Genomic DNA, 22,297 nt, shown 5'->3' on the forward strand with positions numbered 1-22,297 from the left:
ATCCCATTTAAGATGATTTATATACACATATCTCAGCGGGTGTGGAAGCGGACAGGTGACTGGGAAAGGTGTTTGCCTGCTCAATAGCCATGCTTATCTCCAGGTGGTTAAATTACTGCCAACTTTTTTCACACATTTTTATGTAGTGTTTCTATATCATTTAGTGTTTTTCCCCAAACAGAAAAAGCTGTAAAAAATATTTCCTCCAATCCTTTCTAATCAACCTACCTGGTCTAGAGGAGGAGGGTCAGTGAGGAAGTTGGGCATCCCGCGGTGAATCTGTCAGCTCCGAGGCAAGTCAAGTGCAGAGCAGGAAGGAGAGGCTGGCAGGGTTAAGAGCCTGGTTAGATAGTCAGGATGTGTCAGTGGACACAGGGCATGAAATTGCAGCGGAGACCATGGGTAGAGTCGGGGGCAGGCCAGGAATCATGAGAACAGACATTAGAGGCCGGAGAGTCAGGCCAATCGTGGGAGCAACCAAGGTGTGGTACCCGAGGGGATGTGCCAGGGTCTGGATGAAGTCACAGTCCTAGCATCCAGGCTGAGGACAGTGTTCCCAGTTCCAACAAGTCCCAGGGTCCAGAGGAAAAAGGATTCCAGAAAACAATGCTGGGTACCAGGGATGGGAGCCAGTGTAGGTTGAAAAGCCCTAGGGGCCCCTTCTGGGCAGAAGCAGCCAACTGGTGAGCATGAGAGGCCTCTGCGGGGCTGGTTCTGAGTGCACGGCCTCCTGCCTGGGCAAGAATGGATGAATGGGTTAAATCTTGCCAGCCAACTCTGATCTGGGGCCGGTAGCTCCTGGCCTACCAGGTTGAGAAAGATTCTAAGACCGAATCTGGACCTCAGTGAAACAACTTAAGTGATTGATTAGTGATGTCTGCCAGGACACAGCAGAGAGTGTTGTGGGCTGAGTGCCATCATTCCAACAGCTTATCCTTCTCCACTAAGGATTCACCATCACCTCTTCCCTGCCTCACTCTGCTGCCTCCCGTCATAGGGAAAAATCACCCATAATCCTCCCTCCTTTTCGTTTGGGCTGATTCACTGCTAGAGTTTCTACATAGAGAGAGCCTTTTTATCTTAGGGCTGCCTGGGTGGCTCAGTTGGTTAAGGGTCTGCCTTTGGCTGAGGTGGTGATCCCAGGTTCCTGGGATCAAGCCCTGTGTCAGGCTCTCTGCTGAGCCGGGAGCCTGCTTTCCCTCTCCCTCTGCCCCTCCCCCTGCCCACACTCTCTTTCTCATAAATAAATAAAATCTTTTTAAAAATGTGTATAGGGGCGCCTGGGTGGCTCAGTCGGTTAAGTGTCTGTCTTCAGCTCAGGTCATGATCCCAGGGTCCTGGGATTGAGCTCCTTGTTGGGGTCCCCGCTCAGCAGAGAACCTGCTTCTCCCTCTCCCTCTGCCACTCCCCTTGCTTGTGTGCACGTGCTCTCTCTCTCTCTGTCAAATAAATAAAATCTTAAAAGAAAAAGTACATCTTAATTGTAAATACTTTTTCTACTTGGCATGACAGCACAAGGACTTTCCTATGATTGTTTTTAGTCTTTTTTGAAATAACAACAGTACATTGCAGAAAATATGGAGAACAAACAAGAAAAAAAAAATCTTTAATTCTAAAACCCCCAGGGGACCCCTGTGGCAAACCAAGAGGATACTCGCTCTAGGGCAATAGCCCTAGAACCTTTGTAAGTGTCAGAATTATCTGGGATTTTTTTTTTTTAAGAAACGAAGATTCCCTCTAAAAACTCATTAGAAAAGGTAAACCTTTCCCCCACTCCCCCCAAGCAACACCAAAAAATGAGTAAAGGTTATGAACAAGACAACAGAAATAAGAAAAATTCAAGTAGTCAATAAATAAGAAACACAGCCTTCTCTAATTAGTCAGGAAAATGAAAATTAAAACAATGAGATGCCTTCCCCCTCCCTAGCAAGTTGGCAAGAATTCAAGTGTCATACGACATCCAGCACAGGCAGGGAAATGGGCATGACTTGCTACAACCCCTTGGGAAAATAATCTAAAGTTGTTTATTACAATTAAAAGTACTCCTCCACACTCTGTGTATTTGACATAACAACCTCACTTCCAGGATTTACTCTGCAAAAGTAAAAAGCCCAGAACATGAAGATATATGTGCAAGGACATCTGCTAATGCTCCCAAGTCATTTTTTGAACAAATATTTGTTGTTCTACTACTATGTGCCAGGCACTGTTCTAGACGCTAGGGATACATTGAATAAAACAAACAAAAATCCCTGATCCCATGGAGTTGACTTTTCAGAGGGAGGAAAAAAATCAATAAGCAAACAGATACATTTATAAGACATAGCATGTCAGTCAGTGAAGAGTACTGGGGAGAAATATAAAACAGGGAAGAAGAACGAGAATGCCAGGGACAGTGCAGTGTGGGTGGGCTGCAGTTTGAAATCGAGTAATCGGGGAAGGCTTCACTGAGTGGGTGGCATCTGATCAAAGAACTGAAGAAGGTGAGCATACAAGTCATGTGGATATTCTGGAGTAGAGCATTCCAGGGTGGGGGAACAGCTGGTGCAAAGGCCCAGAGGCAGGCTGGGCTGGTTTATCAAAGAGCTACAGAGAGGAGAGGAGTGGGCCGTGAGGTCAGGTTGGTAACTGGGGCAGGTGGGGCAGGCCTTGGAGGCAGCTGGCCTTCTCCAGACAACAATGGACCACACCGCTGTGTCCCTGAGCGCCTGACGAGGTGCCTCTGACCCAGGGCCGGAAGAAAGCTGATCTCTGTGTGAATGAAGTCTCATCTAGAACAGTCTGGTGCCTGCCACGCTGATCCACGCCCTGCCTCGGGGGAAGTGTCCAGGCAGCAGGGACAGGCACTGGCTCCTTGGGAAAGTGCTCAGGCCCAGGGGAGGAAATGAGCCCTGACTGAGGACTGAGGACAGGGCCAGAGGAAGGCCGCAGCCCTGGGAGGGGCCCAGAGGGCCAGGGGAGAGGACAGACCAGCCAAAGCCAGTCCTGAGTGAGAAAAGTAGATGGAATGAAATGCCTCTTCCTTCCTATAGTGGGTGATGCCTGGTGGGGCAGGCACGCTTAAAACGGTGAATTTAGAATAGAACTTAAGTAGGTTGTTTTTTTTTTAAATTTAAGTAGATTTTTACCTCAGCCTGATGTTGGCTGATACCCTCTAGGGCGATAGAGTTATGTAGCTGGAAGCAGCTTTAGTCATCATGTCCTCCAACCCCATATTTTGTGGATGAAAACTGAGGCTCAGAGAGGAGTGATGTGCCCTGGGCCACACAGGCGTGAGCAGCAGGGCTGAGCGCCAGTGTCAGGGCCCCTGGTACCCATGATGACCTCATGCCAGGAGGTGCCTGGGGTGGGGACACAAGGGACCTCGGACACCACAGAGCCACTGGCTACTTGTACTCAAGAGAGGCGACTCATGGAGTTGAAGCTGACCCCCAAACCCATACCTAGAGGAAACCAGGCTGGGGAGGGGCAACCAGCACCCAGGAGAGGCACAGTGGGCTCCCACAGAGGACAGGGAAGAACCGAGAGAGGGAGGCCCCCCCTGGCAGGGCTGGGCTCTGTGAGCAGGGGAGAAGGCATTCTGAGAACAGACCGGCCCGGGTGGGAGAGGGAGGCGGAGCTCCGTGAGAACGCAGGTCCCAAGGTGGGCTCAGGGCCTGGGAGGCGGGTGCACACAGGCCCCGCTAAGGACGAACACACACCCCTCGCTCGTCCTGGGGCTGAGGCAAGTTCGCACCAATCCTCTGAGCAGCTTTGGGCTGGAGAAGCTCAGTAAGAAGCGGTTCCCCTCACTGCGTGCTCCCTGTGGCAGGTGCTTCTTCTTCTTCTTTTTTTTTTTTATTTATTTGCGAGAGAGAGAATGAGAGACAGAGAGCATAAGAGGGAGGAGGGTCAGAGGGAGAAGCAGACTCCTCGCCGAGCAGGGAGCCCGATGCGGGACTCGATCCCAGGACTCCAGGATCATGACCTGAGCCGAAGGCAGTCGCCCAACCAACTGAGCCACCCAGACGCCCTGGCGGGTGCTTCTTATTCATTGCACACCGAGAACACTCATCTTCCTTGATGCTTTCCTCCCTCACCTGAATCTCTGCCGGGCTCTGCAGGACAACCTGCAGGCTGGAGTGGGATGCGCAGGACCCTCTGGGCCCCCCCTGCAGCCCCCTCTCACCAGGGCAAAGAACCCCAAAGAGCCCTCCCATCCCAGAGCAGCCATGCTTTCTGTCAAGGCCTCAGGTCCTGAGGGCTGTCCTGCCCCAGGAAGACAGCCGGACCCGCTCCCTGCCCTCCCGGAGCCCACGACCGAGCCAGGAAGGTGGAGGGAGAGAAAAGCACCAGTGTCGTGAGGGGAAAGGAGGTGTCCTGGCAGGCCCAAGCCATGTGGAGTTTGGACCAAGGGTGAAGGGCCTTCAGTTGGGGGGGCGGGGCTGGGGAGGTGAGTACCCAGATTAGAAGGATGAAAGCTCATTTATTTGTAATTTTCTCTAAAGATGCCGTTGCTTTTTTGTTCTGTTTCACAGCTCTGGAAGGGCTTTGCTCCTTCAAATAATTCTCTGGTTTAAAAGATCATCTGTCGGGAGGAGAAATACAGCTGTTCTAGCAAGACCAAGGCAGGACTCCCAGCTCCTCGCGGTGTGGGGTGTTGTCATCTGAACTGTGACCTCCAGCAGGCAGGCAGAACCCATTCAGTTTGGGACCCTAGTCGGCCAGTGCTGTGAGGGACCTTGGAGGCCACAGAGCCACCGGCTGCTTGTACTCAAGAGAGGGGACTCCTGGAGTCAGAGCTCAGGCCAAGCTGGACTCCAGGCCTCTGGGTTCCTGGAGGGGCCCACGTTCTCCCTGCGGGCTCAACTCAGTGCTGCCTCACTTGCCTTTCCCAGACCCGTTCCCATTCCCAGGGGAGGAGAGAGCTGCCTCGAAGACCCTCTGAAAGGGAGAGTGAGGCCAGCATGTCTGCGGCTGGAGAGAGGTCTCTGTGGAAAGTGCTGACAGGGAGGGGCCGGGAGGGCCCGTGGTTCAGAACAGTCCGTCCAGCTCCTGAAGGAACAGGACAGGGCGCACCTGTGAGGCTGCCAAGAGGGGGCCGGGGCCTCTCAGGCAACTGCTCCCCTCCAGCTTGGCTCCTGTCCAGACCTATCATCAAAGCCAGGGAAGGCAGCCCTGACAGATGTCACCAACACTGAGCTGTCAGTCATCCCAGTGGGTCCCCACAGCATAGCAGGGCCATGTGTCCTTTGTAGGGCTGGAGAGCAAGGCTCTCCCTCATTTCCCCAAGCGCTAACCACCGACCACCCCTCCAAGGTACTTTCCAGACAGCCTCGCCTCTTGGGGCTTCAGCTCTGCCTTGAGTTTGGAGACTGAGCGGACCAGAGCCCCTCTGGCAGTGCCTGGGGCAACCATGTGGGTAAGAAAGTCCTGGCCCACCCCAAATCCACACATTCTAGTGGCTCCATATACCAGCAGTCTCCAAAGTGTGTTCTAGGGAACCCCCTTAGTGTCCCATGAGAGACAAGGGTATGAAATAAGGATTAAGTGAGCTCCATCAATAGAAGAATGAATAAACAAAATGTAGTATCTACAAACAATAGAATATCATTTGGCCATAAAAGGGAATAAAATTCTGATACATGCTGCAACACGGACAGATCTTGAAAACAGTATGCTTAGTGAAATAAGCCCAATAGGGAAGGACAAATACTGTATATTTCACTTACATGAGGTACCTAGAATAGGCACATTCATAGAGACAGAAAGTAGACTAGAGCCTATCAGGGGCTAGGGGGGAGATGATGACAAAGTTTGGGATATAGATAGTGGTGATGTTTATACAACGTTGTGCATATATTTATTTAATGCCACTAAATTGTGAACTTAAAGAAAGGGTCAAAATGACAAATATTATGTTACATATATTTTGCAACAGTAAAAAAAATCTTTTTTAAAAGAATAAGTGCCAAAATAAGTTGGAGAAGCACTCAGTTTTCAGAGTTAAACGTTTTCCTACTGCAGGACTTTTCGGAACCCTTATGAAGGGGCCCCCAATGGAGAAGATCATCGAACCCTTTGTTCTTAGAAGGCCCAGTCCTATTCATCATAGAGTTGTTCCCCAAATAATAAATCTGGCTTGTGAGGCTGCCTCTCACACCTGGAAGAGGCACCAAAAGCTTTGTCAAACCTGGATTTTTATTTAGAAAACTAAGGTCAACATAGCTACCCCAAGTGTACCAAAAAAACTTGCCTTTTTGTTTTATTTTCTTCTCCAAAAATGGAGATTTCTTTCTTGGGACTTGGAAGCATTTTGAGTTCTTTATTTAAGGAAAAAAAACAAGTGTGTGTTGCATGCATGTATGTGTGTGCAAGAAGGAAATTCTCTAGAAACTTCTGGTGTGGAGCTGGAAATGAAACCCCAGAGGATGAATGCATGTTGTCTGTGGGCCAGATGGTTTTGAAGGTGGTTTGGGGTGTGGGCTTGGCACAAGGCTAAGTTCAGGGCTCTGTCTGCCTCTTGGGGGAGGGGGCAGGCTTTGTCCTGTCCCCTGCTCCTGATGGTGTTGTCAATCAGCTGTCTTTGGACATGCCTTGGTTACAGGAAAGCCTGAAGGGAGAAATGTGGCTGCTCCAGGGCGTGCATCTCTCCTCCTGGAAGCAAGACCTCGGATACCTGCTCAGCTGAGGGGTGGGTGAGAGCCCCAGTCAGTTGCCCTGTTTGCTCATGACCTTTCCGTTAGATACCATATTTTATAGTCTCATGTTTTCTGGCCTGGGTTTTTTGGGGACCTGGGGTTGGTTAGGGGAATATTAGTTTGAAGAAAAAAGGCTGGATTCAAGCCCCAGCTGTGGGATAACTTAGGGTGAATCACGGCCCAGAAATGCAGTGTCAGGGACTGAAGCCAGAGGGGAAAATATTTATAACTGCCGGAAACATGATGAACCTGTCAAAAATACATGAAATCAGCTAAATAAGTTGGGAAGAAAAAAGCAAGGTCTTGTTTTGTTTTGTGAGTGTGGACATTTTTTTAAAAAATCAAGAAAGAGAAAAATAATTCCTCTACATACAACTGTCTTATGTGAATGATGTTTGGGGGAAATCGAGGAAAGTATCTGTTCCCTTGAGCTGAAGCAGGTTAGAGAGAAGGGATCAGCCATAGGAGGCAATTGGGAGAGAGATTATGAATTCAGTGGACCCAAGAGATCAAAGCCGACATAACCATGGGGCTACAACCCTCCCCCCGAGAATCTTGGGAGATTCGGAGTGATGCTGGTCTCCTGTGAATGTGGAGTGGGGGTGGAGATGTTTTTATTTATATCTGAGCAGGAGAAAGGAGCTCTTAGGATGGGTGGACAAGCACCTAGGCCACTGCTGTTGGGTAGGGCAGGGTCTCTCTGGCTGCCCACGTTCTGGGACTGAGAGAACTTGTGTTCTGGGAGGAACCAGGGGGGCCTGGGTGGATCTGAAGCAGAGGAAACTTAGATTGAAAAGGAACTGTTTCCACTGCAGCAAACACTAGGGTTCAGAAAGAATGTTGTTTCCTGGGCAGCCAGAGAAAGGGAACCTCGGATTCAGCCAGCTCCCCGGGACGCCAAGCTGGGGTCATAGAGACTGGGGAGGCATTGGAGACGCTAGAGGAGAGGAGGGACCATTCCTGACAGGTCCGATGGGCAGCTAAGGAGCCCGGACTGCGACCTAGGCACGGTGGGCCCAGGGGAGGGACTTCAGAAAGAGACCTCTATGGGCCACAGCAGAGGAAGGGTCAGCGGGAACAGATCAGGGACAGAGAGGCCGGCCAGGGGGTGCCACACAGCCCTGTGAGCAATAAGGAAGCCGGTCTCCGAATCTAGCCTCCGAACATTCCTTGTGGTGCGCCTGGAGGCTGGCCTGAGGGGGTTCCCACTGAAACTCGCTCCAGGAGGGCAAAGGGAGCACATCTCTTCAGCTGATTAATAGTGACTGCCCGGAGCGTTGTCAGGAGCTCCAGCCCGGGAGAAGAGCCACACTGACAGGTGATGTCTGCCGTGCGGGCGGCACGGGGTGTGGCAGCGGTCATTCATTCATCCACACCCAGTCAAGAGCTGTCCACCGGCTCCGTGCCGGGCCCCTGCGCTCCGAGGCGGTCCTCTGCGGGCGCTCAGGTCCCTCAGCTGCAGAAAGAGCAAACAGCCCCAAGCCCAGGCTCTACTCTGCTCTAGACCTTCTCCCTCGGAGCCTCTTGAAGGTTTTGGAAAAGGCCTGTGTCCCATTCTCTCAGGGTCTTGAACAAATTAGCTGCTTGGTAGTTATTTGTGGAAGGAGGAAAAGAAATGCGTGAATCACCATATTTTCCACTTTTTATTCATTTAACAGAGAAACCAATATATACATTTTGCAAGGCCTTTTCGAGGATTTGGAAATGAATTAGACCCAATCTTTGCCCTCTAGGAATTCATAGCACCATCTGGAGGTTGTGCTATGGAGACATGTGCCCAAATATCTGTAAAACCAGGTCATTGTGGGTAAATCCAAGTTCCTTGCAGGTGCCTGGCTTCAGGAAGGCAGACAGAGCTTGTCTGGGGCCCGGGGTCTCAGAGGGGAGACCAGTGCCAAGGTGAGAACCAAGATGGGGGTGGGTAGCGGAGGATGAAGCCAGCTGCCCTTCCCCCCATGCCCCCCAGGGAGGGCCCCCTCCATGCCTCCCTGTCCCCCTGGAGCCTGGAGACAGACCACAGCTGAGCAGGAGGGGCGACAGCAAGAGGTCAGAGTGAAAATGGCAGTACAAATCCCCTTCGAGGAAACACTTAGAGACGTCCAAGTCTTGTTCTGTCATTGGGCCACTGGCGAGGACTTTGTCACTCAGAAAACAGCATGGCAAGAAGGAGGCAAGTGCCGTACCCAGACCCCCAGCTGGCCTCCCATGGCTGACCACAGCACAGCGCTGGCCTCCGCCTAACGAGCGGCGCCCACATCACTGCCCCGGACCGTGGCCACGAAGGGCCTCTGTTCCTCCAGCTCCTGTCTCAGTCCCCACACACAGTCACCCAGTTCCCCAGCCCTGGGTCCTGCCCCTCCTCCTCACTGGCTGGTGAGGAAGGGGAGAGGGGAGAGGGTGGGGTAAAAGGGAAAGGACAGCCCAGGGCCTTGGAGGACTTGGGGTGGTAGAGGGAGGGGAGGAGGAGGTCTCAGGCCGGAGTGGCGGGCCACAAGGCCCCAAGGGAGTATGGAGCCCACCCGGGGCCCTGGCCAAGCTGTGAGCCCAGATGGGGGCCCAGGGGCTTGTGGACCGCCCTCCCCAGAACTTCAGCCTCTCTTCTGGGATGGTCCGAGGCCGGAACCAGGAAGCAGTGCAGCCTCCGTGCCCCGAATTTTTGAAGAGCCTTGTGGAGCTCAGTGGAGCTGCAAGCTCCGCGTCCTGGAGCCGTGCTCTGGAGTTTTTGTCCTGCGGAGAGCAGGGAGCACGCGGGCTGCACGAACCGGGCACGCACACAGAGGTACACGCGCAGACGTGTGTGTTCACACTCACGCAGGTGCCCTGGGTCCTTCTGCAGCTGGTGACTGATGAGCCATCCCAGGCACATGGGGCCGCGGGACCCAGAGCAAACAACAAAGCAGGAGGGGGTGCCACACACAAGCCTGCAGGGGCTCCGTGACCAAAACCCTCCGCTGGACCGGGACATGAAGAGGGTGGCTCTTCATAATTTTTATTTGGGCCAGGGTCTTCTTGAATGGTTGCTTATGTAAAACCGTCTAAAAGACTGTCGAGGAAATCTGAATCTATCTCAAACCGATTTCCCTTCCCTGGGAATACATGCAAGTGCATCTATGGGTGTGCATGTGTACACGAGAAGGAATGTGTTTGTGTGTGTGCGTGCAAAAACACAAACTGCCGTGCTGGTGGGGAAGCTGGAAAAAGAAAGAAAAGCATAGACTTTTGATCATTCCTCTGCATACGTGTGTGGGCATGTGCACACAAAGCCGTAAACACACACACATCCATCCAGCCGCATCTTTGGCCCAGTCTGCATCCCGTATCAGTGATTCTAAGCTGCTTTTATGTCCGAGAGCTGACCACTTAAACCAGTAGCTCTCAGCCTTGCTGGCACATTGGAATCACTTAGGGAGTTTTTAAAAATCCCAGTGTCCAGGGAACACTCCAGACCAATACATCAGAATTTCTGGAGATGGGACTTTGGCATAAATACTTCATATCAATATTTAATCATCTCCTTAGGTGATTCCAATGTCCTGCCAGGGCTAAGTATTCCTATGCATAGAAAGCCCTTCTCTCATTCCTCTGCACAGAAAACTTCTATTCATCCTTCAAGACCCAACTCCCATGGCCCCTTTGGAGGAAAGCTCTTCCTGACACCTGCCTAGGGAGAATTAGTTTTTTTCTTTCCTGAAGTTCCCAACAACATCTTAGACAACTGACTGCATCATAATTATTTGCTTGTCTGTACAGAACCATGACCTCTGTGAAGATAGGTGCTGTGTGAGATCCATCTCTCTATTGCCAACAACTAGCTTGATGTCTGATATGCAGCTGATGATCCACAGATGCTTCAGACTGAAAGGGAAGTACGTAATGAAGGCCAGGAACAAGAGAGGGGTGGGGAGTGGAGGCCATGCGTTGTTTCTGAGTGGGAAGGCCATAGGTCTGGTCCCCTGGCAGCACGATGGGGGTACCTCCCCACCTTTTAATAACAGAAAGGGTCCTCTTATGTCAATAAGCCTGATGCTCATTGGTCCACATTTCCTGTTTCCCTAGGAAGTGCCACAGGTATTACTCAGAAATTCAGAGAGACAAGTGAGTGGGGTTGTGACCTGTGCCTGGAGTCCTAGGTGACCAACCTTTCTATTCTTTTTAGATTTATTTAAAGAGAGAGAGAGTGTGTGTGAGCAGTGGGAAGGGCGGGGGGGTGGGGAGAGAGAGAGAATCCTCAAGCAGACTCCCTGCTGAGCACGGAGCCCAACTCGGGGCTTAATTCCAGGGTCCTGAGGTCATGACCTGAGCAGAAATCAAGAGCCGGCTGTTTCACCAGCTGAGCCACCCATGCGCCCCCAGGTGACCAACCTTTCTTAAGCGTCCCCTTGTTGCCCCCATCCCAAGCCCGCTCTGTCTGGCTGGCTTCCAGGGCACCTTTGCTCTAAGGAGTGCTCTGAGCCATCCAGATCCCCTGCTTCTGTCCCAGATCCAGGCCCGCCCAACAACCTGGTCCTGGGCAAAGGGCTGTGCCTGGGAAACATTAGTGCAAGGGGAGGAGGCTCCTGTCTGCCAGCTGGGCCTGCAGACCCTCCAGCCCCAGCCCAGGAGCCTGAGGAGCAGACAAGAGAGGGCATCCCTGGGCTGAATGAAGTGAGTGAGGTCTGAAGTGGAAAGAGCTCCTCACGTTTCTGACCAGGCCTCCTGGTCACTAGTCCAGGCTGAGGTCATGGTGAGGGCCCCCTACCCCCTGACACACACAGATGCACACACTCACACGCTGCCCACTTCCTGAAGGGTTCTCGACCTCTAGGCCGAGACCAGCCTCTCCCCTCCCGCACAACTGGCCCTCAACTGACCAGCCAAGGTCCTGGTTACCCACAGAGTCCATTCAACACGAGCAAGTGTTTTCTTTACATGTTGGGGCTTTTACTTCAATTTGAAGCAGATGGTTGAGCACAGATGTGAACAGCTTTGGCCTTTTGAGCACAAGGAAGGAACAGGCCTTGGCTTTGAACATGCCCCCCGGCCCGCACCTTCCCCAACTTACTGACCCGTTCCCCTGGTCCCTTCCTCCCCTCTGTCCCTCTGCATAACTGGGAATAGACTACTGGCCTTCATGCAGGGAACCATCTTGTTTTCCCAGCCAGGAGGGTGGACCACAGGCAAGGAGTGGCTGGCTGGGCTGGCTGGGGAACAAAGACCCTTTAGGTGACCCTGGTGGGGCAAGTCCCTGGGGTGGGGTACAGGATGGTCAATATTGCTTCTTTCCTCCCCCTTCCTCCCTTGCCTTGATGCTCAGAGCCCAAGGAGCCTGGACCCAAGGAACACTGAGAATCAGGGTCAGAGGCCTGGGCAGCCAGTGGGAGGGCAAGAAGAGGGCCAGGATCTCATATCCCACTCTGTACAAGCACCCCCAGCCCTCTCTCGCCACCCCCAGAAAGTTTATCTTGTACCCAGCCAGCTCAGGGCCCAATGTAGAAAGAGAGTTCCAGGTCAGAGGGTCGAGCACTTCCATGGTCACCAAATGTCCATCCCTTCCATGAGTTTCCAGCGGGACTGCTGACTCGTCTTTGGCTTGGGATGGCTTTGGCAATGGGAGGAGCCAAAGTCATAGAGCAATGGTGTGGCTTCTCACTGTGGGCTGTTATCACCACAATTTGTTCAGTGTCTCTGTGGAATCTTTGGCAATGAATTTCTGCAGCCCTGGGCAAGGGGGAGGCTTTGCTCTCCCCTCCCCACCAGGCAGAGGGCAAAGTGCGGAGTCACCGGAGTGGCTGAGAGGGGACAGGAGGGTGCGAGGGAGGCAGATGTGCCCCTGCACCCTGACAGGCAGTGGTCTGAGCATCTGGCGGCATCTTGGAGAAGAAGACAAGGCTGGATTTGGAGAGCTCACCTTCTCCTTGGGCTTGACCAGAAAGAGGGCCCACAGCAGCATCCTTGGCCTAGACTGGGGCCAGTCACTCCTGAAAGAAACAACCAACAGTCAGAAGAAACCCTACTCTCCCGACTCCCGTATCCTAAAGGCCAACTGGTCCCGTGTGCTGGCACCCTCAGCACCTCCTCTCGTTTACTCCTTGCTGCTGTCCCAGGAGGGACCGGTGTGGCCCAGGCAGGGAACTGCATCTTGATGGGCTCAGTAAGTGACGGCGCCAGCATCTGAACCCAGGACCGGCTGCCCCCAGGGCCCAGCCTGTCCCCTGACTCCGCACCCTGCATTTGAGAGCCATTGCTGATTTTGCCGGTTTGGGGAAACGGGCAGGGCTGCAGGGGCTAGAGGGAGCTCAGGGATACCTAGTGCTGCTGATCACACCATCCTCCGGGTCACACCCCATGGGAATGGCCATCCGCAGCTCCTTTTCCCTCCTGTTCAGACAAGAGCACTATACCTGGAGTCACGGGGCCAACTCGAGGTGCTGCCCATCTACCCACCACCTGGGGGTCCCTGAGACAAGTCACTTGACTTCTCTGGGCCTCGGCGTTCTCATCTATAAAATGACACAGCTGGACCAGGTCAATAATTGTCGAACTTTCTTTTAAGCGGTAGAAATAAAGTCTGACCTGGGCAGCCCTACACAGAAAACAGAGAAACATGGTCTGGTGTGTTTGGAGCAGTAGGGTGGGGGGACACAGGGCAAGGGGGTTGCAGGGTGCATTCCCTCCAATGTGAGGCTTGGGACGTCTCTGGAAACCCAGGGTGCTAAGGAGCACAGTTTGGAAACCACAGAGGTTAGACCATCTCTAAGGGCCTCACCGTGCTGACCTCTGGAACCTTCGCTCTGGCAGCTGGACTTGCAGTTGCTCCTGAGAACAGTGACCACAGGGTGTGACTTGCTACCAGGAAGGGGCAGGAGATGGGGCAGGGTCACAGGGGCTGCTGGGACCTTAGGAGCTGTCGGGGAGGGTCTGCGAGGACACGTCCTCCCAGAACAGGCCAGAGTAATGGCAGTGCCTTAACCTGGTACAGCCCACTCCTACTGAAGCAGCTCCAGGTACCGCTTCTCTGTGATTCCCGCGACCACCCCGAACAAACAGCTAAGTTGCATGTTTCTGAAGCAAAACCTCTGCGGGGCACCTCTGCCACTCCCGGGGGCTTGCTCGCATCCCCCATCTCAGAGGTGAGCTACCGCCCCCGTTTGGAGGAGGCGCGGGAAGCTGGCCACAGCAGGATCTGAATCCCGATCGACAGTGTTTATTCTACCACAGAGAAGCCGCTCCGGCTCAGCTGCAGGCTTGGGGGGCCGGGCCGCCGCCAAACCACGGTTCTGGAGGGCCTGCCGACCGCAGGCCCCGGGGAGCCTCGCAGGCCTGGGGGGCTGGGCTTGGCCGGCGGCAGGGCTGGAGGGGGGGGTCCGAGGAGGAGCGGGGTTCGCCCAGCTAACAGAGGCTGAGGAGGGAGGAAGGAACGCGGGAGGTGGGAGCATCCTGATGCGCCGCGTCCAGGCTCACCTCCCCTGAGCCGGCCGTGCGGTGCGCGGCTGGCCCCGGCAGGAATCTGCTTCCTGGGACCGAGTCTGAGGAGGAGGATTAAGAGGCGGGAAGGAAACCCATGGGGAGGGCACGGGGCCTGTGGTCCAGGGGTGATTTACAGCCCGCGTCAGCCGGGCGCTGGCTGCCTGGGCGGGCCCTCTCCGTCCGCCCGCCTGCGGTCTGGGGGAAGGCGCAGGAAGCTGGCTCGGCCGGCGGCCCGGGCTGTCCTACTGGCCACTCCTGCAAGGCGCCTGTCCCAAGCCCTCTATTGGCTCTCGGACCCTGCGGAAGCCATGACTACCACCCAAGAGCAACCAAGAGCAATGGAGCCGGTTCCTCTCCCCAAAGCCTGACCTTCAGTGCCCCATCCCGCCCTTTCCCTGGTGTCTACGCTGGACCTGGGCTCCCACCGCCCACCTCCATGCAGGAATCCCAGCACATGCACCAACCAACCAAGGAAGTCTTACATCAAATGGGGCATGGGGGGAAGAATACTAGGTGGTCTTAGGTGCCAGGACCTCCTCTGAGATTAACCTGCTTTGTGACCTTGGGGAACTTACCCTCCCTCTCTGTGCTTTAATTCCTTCACTTATACAGCAAGTGTAAGTACATATACATGGACACGCACTCTCCCCAAAGGGTCTGCTGTAGAATACTAGACGGGTGAGGTACAGCCCATAAGTCTGGGAAACACCACAGACCTTGGCCCCATCTTGGAAAGTCACTACATATATTAAAGCATATTAAAGGCTCTAAAAAGTCCTGCAGTAAAGAAATTTGCCTGGCTTTATTTACCCACTATCTGCTGAATTCATTTGATTCTGTGATCACAACTGCACCTCGAGGCAATCTGTGGCCCTTCCCTGGACTTCAAGTATCTGCTTCTTTTCTGCCTCAGCATCCGAACCCAAATGCCCAGTGGGGGCAGCAGGTTGGTCCAGCCTCAGTCAGATTTCTTCCATAGACCAGCTATGCTTGGGGTATAGGAGACAAACCCACGGATGCCCCTTCAAAAGGGGCAGGGTGTGTGTGTGTGTGTGTGTGTGTGTGTTAATTACAGGCAGGTAATTACAAATACAGAGGAGATGGCTGGCAAATACTCCCCACTGTGACAACCATACCACAGACCCCTTCGCAGAGGAGGAGGAGGTCCTGGCACCTAAGACCACCTAGTATTCTTCCCCCCATGCCCCATTTGACGTAAGACTTCCTTGGTTGGTTGGTGCATGTGCTGGGATTCCTGCATGGAGGTGGGCAGTGGGAGCCCACCCATACCATAGACCCCTTCCACAGCTGGGAAAGGCTCTTGGCTCACTGCTCTAAAGAGCCCCCTAAGTCCCAGCCCCATCCCAGAGTCTGCCATGAAAATAAACTTTGAACGTGACTAGACAAGATGGCCTCTCAGGTCCCTTTCCGTGGTTCTGACGTGTTGAGTTCGATGGAGGGGATTTGGTCAGTGTGGCAAAGTGGTTGAGTTTATCACATTTAGAAATCATCTTTTGATCTGTCCATTCATTTGTGGCCAGAACATCAGCTCCACGAGGACAGGGACATGGTCTGTTTTGTTTGCTGATGAAGCCCCGGAGCCTAGAACCATCCGGATGCATAGGAGCACCTCGATAAATATTAGTTGAACAAGTGAATAAATATTTCCAGTCACAGGCATTTTATTTACTATAACTTTTATATACCACGGAATATGTTTCCCGTTTCAAATGTAACTTAGTGTTTTTGTAAATATGCCTACGCTTCAGGGAAACTTTGGGTAATTGTTATGAAACCTGTAACAGGGCTACACCTTTTTCACTTTTGTTCATTTCCCATTTTTTTTTATTTCTAATTATACCTCCTCTGCTTACTAAGTTTTTCTCTGGCTTTACGAGGACTGGCTTCCTCTCTCAATCACTTCTGTGTACTACAGTGCAATTTTACCACTTTAGGGGCATTTGAAAAAATGACTCTATCTGCCATCTCAGGTGTTTTACCTTTTAAATTCATTTTCAGTTTTTGATTTTCATATTCATTTTCAGTCCACTCTACCTACTTAACCATTTTTCACTATTTTCGAATTATCCTTTTTTTTCTATTTTAGCAATTTGGATATATTCTTCCAGATGCAGAAAAAGATCCAATGGAATGGAAATCCTGACAGTTTGTTTGTTTGTTTCTCCTAAAAAGAAGTCAGATTTCAAATGTTATTTTAAAACAAAACTATGAAAGACAAGCAGGGAGGGCACCTGGGTGGCTCAGTCGTTAAGCGTCTGCCTTCAGCTCAGGTCATGATCCCAGGGTCTTGGGATCTAGTCCCACATCAGGCTCCCTGCTCGGCGGAGAGCCTGCTTCTCCCTCTCCCTCTGCCTGCCGCTCCCCCTGCTTGTGCTCTCTCTCTCTCTGTCAAATAAATAAATAAAATCTTAAAAAAAAAAAAAAAAGACAAGCAGGGACGACGTGGGAGATGTATTTTCAAGACCCACACTATTAGGTATTATTTTATCTTTCACTTCTCAGTGCACCAACATGTGGGCTGGGAAGGGCCTTTGTGTTTGGTTGCAAATGCAGAACTGTGAGGTCCACTGTGGCCCCAAAGTCAGCAGGCCACAGGGCCCTGGACAGGCGGGCTCATCTCTCCATGCCTCAATTTCTCCATCTTTAAAGAGGACACAGTAATAGTACCTGCCTTCCAGGCCAGTTGCCAAGAGTCATTGAGACAAAGGAGCCATGGCCCTGGCAGGGCCTGGCACACCGTGCAGGCACGGGAAGGTGCTGGCTCACATCCCTGCAAAAAGCTGGGTCCTCCCTTTGACGAACGGGTGTCCGAAAATATAAAAATGGCATCATAGTCTGAAAAGTCTCAAGTAATCAGAAGTAGTCACATTGAACCAACTGTCATATTGACCAATTTGGTTTTGATGGATTTTAAAAAAAATAGACACAATTTCTAAAATGACATAAGGCATGTCCATCACCTCATGACTGGATAACCAAAGTATGGTGTACCCATATAATGGAATATTATTCGGCCAGAACAAGGACGGAGGTACTAAAACATGCTAGAACACGATGAACCCCAAAAGCAGTGTGCTAAGTGAAAGAAGCCAGTCACAAAAGGCCACATGTTCTAGGATTCCATTCACATGAAGTGTCCAGAGGGGGGAAACCCACAGACTAGCGGCTCCCTGGGGGCAGGGGGCAGGGAGGACTTTGGGGTAGGAAGGGAGAACTAAAGCATACGGGGTGTCTTTCTCGCCTGAGAAGAAAGTTCTAAAATGCACTGCGGTGATGGTTGCACATAGCTGCGAAAATACGAGAAACCACTCAGGGGTACACTTCCAGTGGGTGAACTAACGTCATCTCAGTCAAGCAGTTAAGTTTTAAAAAAATTACGTAGGTAGTACATGCTAATTACAGAAAGTGTAGGAAGTACAGAAGAGTGGACAGAAGGGAAAAATTTCAGTCACTTCAATCTCCCCCCTGGGAACGTGGGGTGACTACCGTTCCTTTACTTTTCTCAGGCTTAGATACACCTATAGGGTATATTTTGTTGGTTTGTTTGGGTTATTTATTTATTTACTTATTTTTAGAAAATGTTTATCATTGGGCGCCTGGGTGGCTCAGTTGGTTAAGCGACTGCCTTCGGCTCAGGTCATGATCCTGGGGCCCCGGGATCGAGTCCCGCATCGGGCTCCCTGCTCGGCGGGGAGCCTGCTTCTCCCTCTGACCCTCTCCTCTCTCATGCTGTTTCTCTCTCGCTCGCTCTCCAATAAATAAATAAATAAAATCTTAAAAAAAAAAATTAAAAAAAGAAAATGTTTATTATTTACATATCCTTGACACGGACATAGAATTTTAAGAAGGTGGAACTGGGTCGTGCCGACTGCACCGTAAGCTGCTGCTTGAGCCCTAAACGCCCCCACGCCCCGGACGCCTTTGCCTTTGGCGCATGCGTTTGCCCATCTTCTCCGTGGGCCAGGCGCTGCTGAGATTATTCTGGGCATAAGCACAGGCCTGGGCTTCTGGCCTCCCAACTTCCCAGGGAACTGGAAGCAGGTATGGACCAGCCCACCCCCAGCGCCTCCCACCTCGCCTGGCCTGGGCGCCAGGGGTGACAGGCAGGAAATTTATGAGCAGTTGGAGTTGGCTGCTATGTTCCGAGGGCGGGAACATGGTGTGAATCAAGGATCCCACTGTGTCCGGGCTGGGAGGGCCCTCTGAGGTCCCAGCCATCTAAGAGTTGCAGAGTTGGGGCCAGAGCCCCTGGTGAGCCGGGAGAATCCTCCTGGGGACCATGAATTGGGAGAATTCATCTACTTAACAAAGACGTACTGAGTCCCTACTGGGTGCCAGCCCTGTGACAGGCACGGGGTCAGAGTCCCGGCCTGGGGCAGCCGACACCGTGACTCCGGGGTGAGGCCGCAAACCACTGCGGCTGGTCCGCACCGTCGACCTGCCCTGTCGCTGTTGTGTTGGCTCCTCAAGGAGCGGCCGAGCTTGCCAGGGGCTCCAGGTTACAGTGTGCAGACAGCTGTCCACGCTGCTAAGAGGCTCCCCTACCCAGCGGGCCCCAGCCCCCCAGGCCGGGAGCATGAGTGGGTCCGGCAGTCTAAGCCCCTTGTTTCCCGAGCCCAGTGGATCCGTTCCAACCTGAGTCAGTCCATGACATAAGAAAGATCCACCGCATCAGACAGTGTTGAGGCTGGGAGCAGGTAGCCCTGGGGCCCCCTCCTGTGCTAAGCTGCTAGAGGTGGAGCCGGGTCCCCGGTGGGCCGGGCGAGCACTGAGAGGGCGCTGTCCACATACCCCACACTGTCCTAAAGCTTTACCGGCTGGACCGTAACCTCCAAGAGGGCGGGGTTTTGTGGCCGGGTCCCTGCTGTCTCCCCAGTCCGGGAAAATCAGAGCTAACTGGAGTCCAGTCTCTTAGCCCACCTGCCCCCACCTCCACTGCAGGCTGGGAAAAATGTGCTTCTCCTCTGTGCTCCCGAGGCACCATATATGGACGCCTACATCCCTCTGTGCCACGAATTGCTGGTGGTATGATGGCCACCATCCCCTCGCTCACCCCAAGCACCTCCACCGTGAACTCCTGAAGGAAGGAAGAGGCATTGTCGTCCTCGGCACCCATATCCTCCTAGGCCTAAGGACAGAAGTGAGTGAATCAGTGCTTAGGGCTACTATTTATTTACTGAGGGTGGCCTCGTGCCGGGCGCCACGCTCTACTCCTTTGCGTGTGCCGTCTCACACACTCCTGGGGAAGTGGCCATCGCTGCTCCCATTTTACAGATGAGGAAATGGAGGCTGGCACAGTTTCCTGGCTTCCCTAGGTCACCCTGCCAGGATGCAGGACAGCAAGGCAGACCCCTTGACCTCTGGAGAGCAGCTTCTTCACTGGCAAGCGGGTCGGGCAAGTCCCCAAGCCATCCACCCAGCCGCCACCTTCCTGGGTTCTAAGAAAATCTCAGTCTTTGTCCTTTGAGCCTAAGGGAAAGGTGGCTGGCACTGGGAGCCCTGGCACTCCCAGAGCCAGGGCCAGAGCCCATAAGGAGCTCACTGAGCCTGCAAGGGACGGCCAGGGAGACCCACAGCCCCCACCATGCTGACGCCTTCTTGGGCTACAGGCCACTCTCTCTGGCTGCCAGTCTCTCGGTTTCTCTCTCCATGCTTCGCCTGTGTGTCTCTGTGCCAACTCTCTCTTGGCCTCTCCTTTGTTTATCTCTCCTGTCCGTCAGCCTGTCTTTCTTGGCCCCCACCCCACCCAGAGCACAGGGCACTGTGAGGGTCGAGCTGGCCCGAGAGAGGGTCTGAAGCCCAGCTGCTGCAGCTTCCCATCTGCTTCCCATTCTGCGATGCTGTCCAGCCAATTCCACTTGGCTACCCACTGCTCTTCCAGACCCCAGGAGCCCAAGGAGCCCATGACCTTGCCCCCACAACCAGAAGAGGCACTCAGACAGGAGGGGAGCAGACAGCTGGGCAGACAGGTGGCCCAGCCAGATGAGGACGGCCCTGCTCCCTGGCAGCGCCCCGGTCGGCCCTCACCCATGACTCTCACCCCTCACTCCCACACACACTACACACATACACTCACACCTAACCATCGTGTCGACAGATCCCTGTCAGGCCTGCTTCTTCCCCACCTGGGGATCGCTCCTCACCACTCCTCTGCATCTTCGGTGCCTCCCTCCCCAGTCCTCACGGCAACTGACAGCTGGGGTGATGGCACACCAAGCAGACAAGCCAATTCTTGCCCGGTGCTGGCCAGCGAGCCTTTGCAAAGACCGCAGGGTGTCTCCAGGAGACCCCTAGGAAGGAGCCTAGCTGTGGCTATTTCAGGACCAGTGGGGGAAATAATAGGTGGTCATGAGGTCCCCGGACAGCCCCCCAAAATCAAGTGACTTCCATAAAAACTGTGCAAATGCAGTTTTAAGGTGAGAAAAACACCTCCCCTGCTTCTTCTCAACTTCCCTAGGCCCCTCACAGCTAGATTCTGGAGGCACCGTGGGATCCAGGCCAGGGTGGGATATCTCTGATCAGGGCTCCTTACCCACTGCCACCCTGCCTATCCATCAGCGACGACCCAAAAGTAGCTTCCAGCTGCACCACGGAAAGGCCAAGACTGGAAGAGAACCGAGTAGTTTACCCACATGCACGTGCACACACACACCTACTCACAGGCAATAAGCCCTGCCGTAGGAGCACATCACACGGCCTCTGTTTGAATCCTGACTTCCCCATTCTACCAGCTGTGTGACTTTGAGCAAGTTACTTCACCTCTCTGTGCCTCCGTTTCTTCACCTATAAAATGGTAATAACCGTGATCTACTGCACAATGTTGTAGGGAGGATTCAGGAGCACAACGGTGGCAATGCAAAGCACTGGGCATTGGGCAGCCCCGTGTCAGAGAGCACGTGTGTGTGTGGCGGGGGGCTCCCTGCCATTTGCCCCATTAGCTCCCCGAGGCAGGACTGCGTCTGCACCTCAGCCTGCCAGGGTCCCGGTCTGTACTGGGCACAGAGGAGTTGCCTGTTAGACGCTGTGGACCGCAACTGGAAAGCCCTCCGCCCCTCCGTTCATTCAGCAACTATCTACTGCGTGTTTACACCATGCCCGCTGCCTTTGAAGCACTGGGGATCCTGCAATGAGCCAGAGACAAGGAGCCCTGCCCTCCCCGCGCTGACATCCTAGAACCAGCCCTTCCCCGGGAGCAGATTTCCCCAGGGAAAGGAAGCCTCGTGTTTTCTGTGCCAAACAGCTTGGACAGGTCCCTTCCCGATAACTGATGCACTTCCCTGCATTCTCAGTCAGACGTTACTGGATGTACTTTAGCTTCCTCTTGACAACCCAAGGTCAAGCCCAGAAACATCAGGCCACAGGAGACTCCACAGGTCCTTGAGGCTTCTGGGGCCCCCTCCCCCACGACACTACATGGCACGAGCCTCTTGGCCCTCCGGAGTGTCTGGCATTGCTCTTTTTGCTTTTCTGTTTCTTCCCACTCCATCAGGGCACCGGCTGTGACTCCGGGTGCTGTCCCTGCACCTGCTCCAGGAGCTGACCTCCCACTTCAGTGAGTTATTTCTGTTCAGCTGCTCTGGTTGGAGACACCAGGGAGTGAAGCTTGTAAGAATTGGGCAGAGATTAAGGGTAGTGGGCTCTGGAGAAGGCCCCCCTGGGGCTCTTGCATGAGCTTTTATGCATGGCCTTTGTGTTCCCGAGCTCTGCACTCCAAGGGGTGGGGCCTTTGTTTGTTTTGTTCTCTGAAGTGACTGGCACCCAGAACAATGCCTGGTACATAGTAAACACTCTAAAGTATTTATTCTTAAATCAATGTGCAGGGCCCTCATGCTTTCTTCATCTTTTTCTGATCATGTAACTAAAGAGACCGAACAAGTAAGAATCGCTGTGTGTCTATGCCGAGGGGGTGGGTGGGCCGAAGCAGGTCAACCTTTCGCAAAAACCCACACTGGCTGCCCAGGCACGTGCTGTGTGTGTGGTGGTGGGGATGCCGGGGCAGGAGAGCGGCAGGGTCGTGCAGTGGGCGGGTGGTTCTCAGCCACACCTTCTACCCCCCTGGACAGGAACTCAACCCACACGACCCTGGCAGATGGTGCCTACAGACTCACCAGGACACCTGTGCATGCACACACACACACACACACACGACA

The 22,297-nt window shown here is 53.3% G+C and overlaps 1 protein-coding gene across 11 annotated transcripts in view; it reads right to left on the reverse strand.

Annotated features, from left to right (window-relative positions):
* Positions 1 to 8,310: 8,310 nt before the first annotated feature.
* Positions 8,311 to 22,297, reverse strand: part of ATOH8 (atonal bHLH transcription factor 8) — a 34,793-nt gene continuing 20,806 nt past the window's right edge. For 5 of the 11 annotated variants that reach the window (XR_010405564.1, XR_010405565.1, XR_010405566.1 and 2 more), the window contains one exon: positions 12,499 to 12,637. Coding sequence is in view for 6 of the 11 variants with exons in the window: in XM_064572242.1 (XP_064428312.1) it covers positions 12,322 to 12,637 (316 nt within the window). In the remaining 5 variants the exon portion in view is untranslated. Of the gene's footprint in view, positions 12,638 to 22,297 lie in introns of all 11 variants that reach the window. The other 6 variants (XM_064572242.1, XM_045884622.3, XM_045884623.3 and 3 more) reach the window with 3 other exon arrangements.

The sequence above is a fragment of the Mirounga angustirostris genome, unplaced genomic scaffold (assembly GCF_029215605.1).
Source record: "Mirounga angustirostris isolate CCGP_5_RB_7025 unplaced genomic scaffold, mMirAng1.0.hap1 SCAF_10, whole genome shotgun sequence".
Lineage (NCBI taxonomy): Eukaryota > Metazoa > Chordata > Mammalia > Carnivora > Phocidae > Mirounga > Mirounga angustirostris.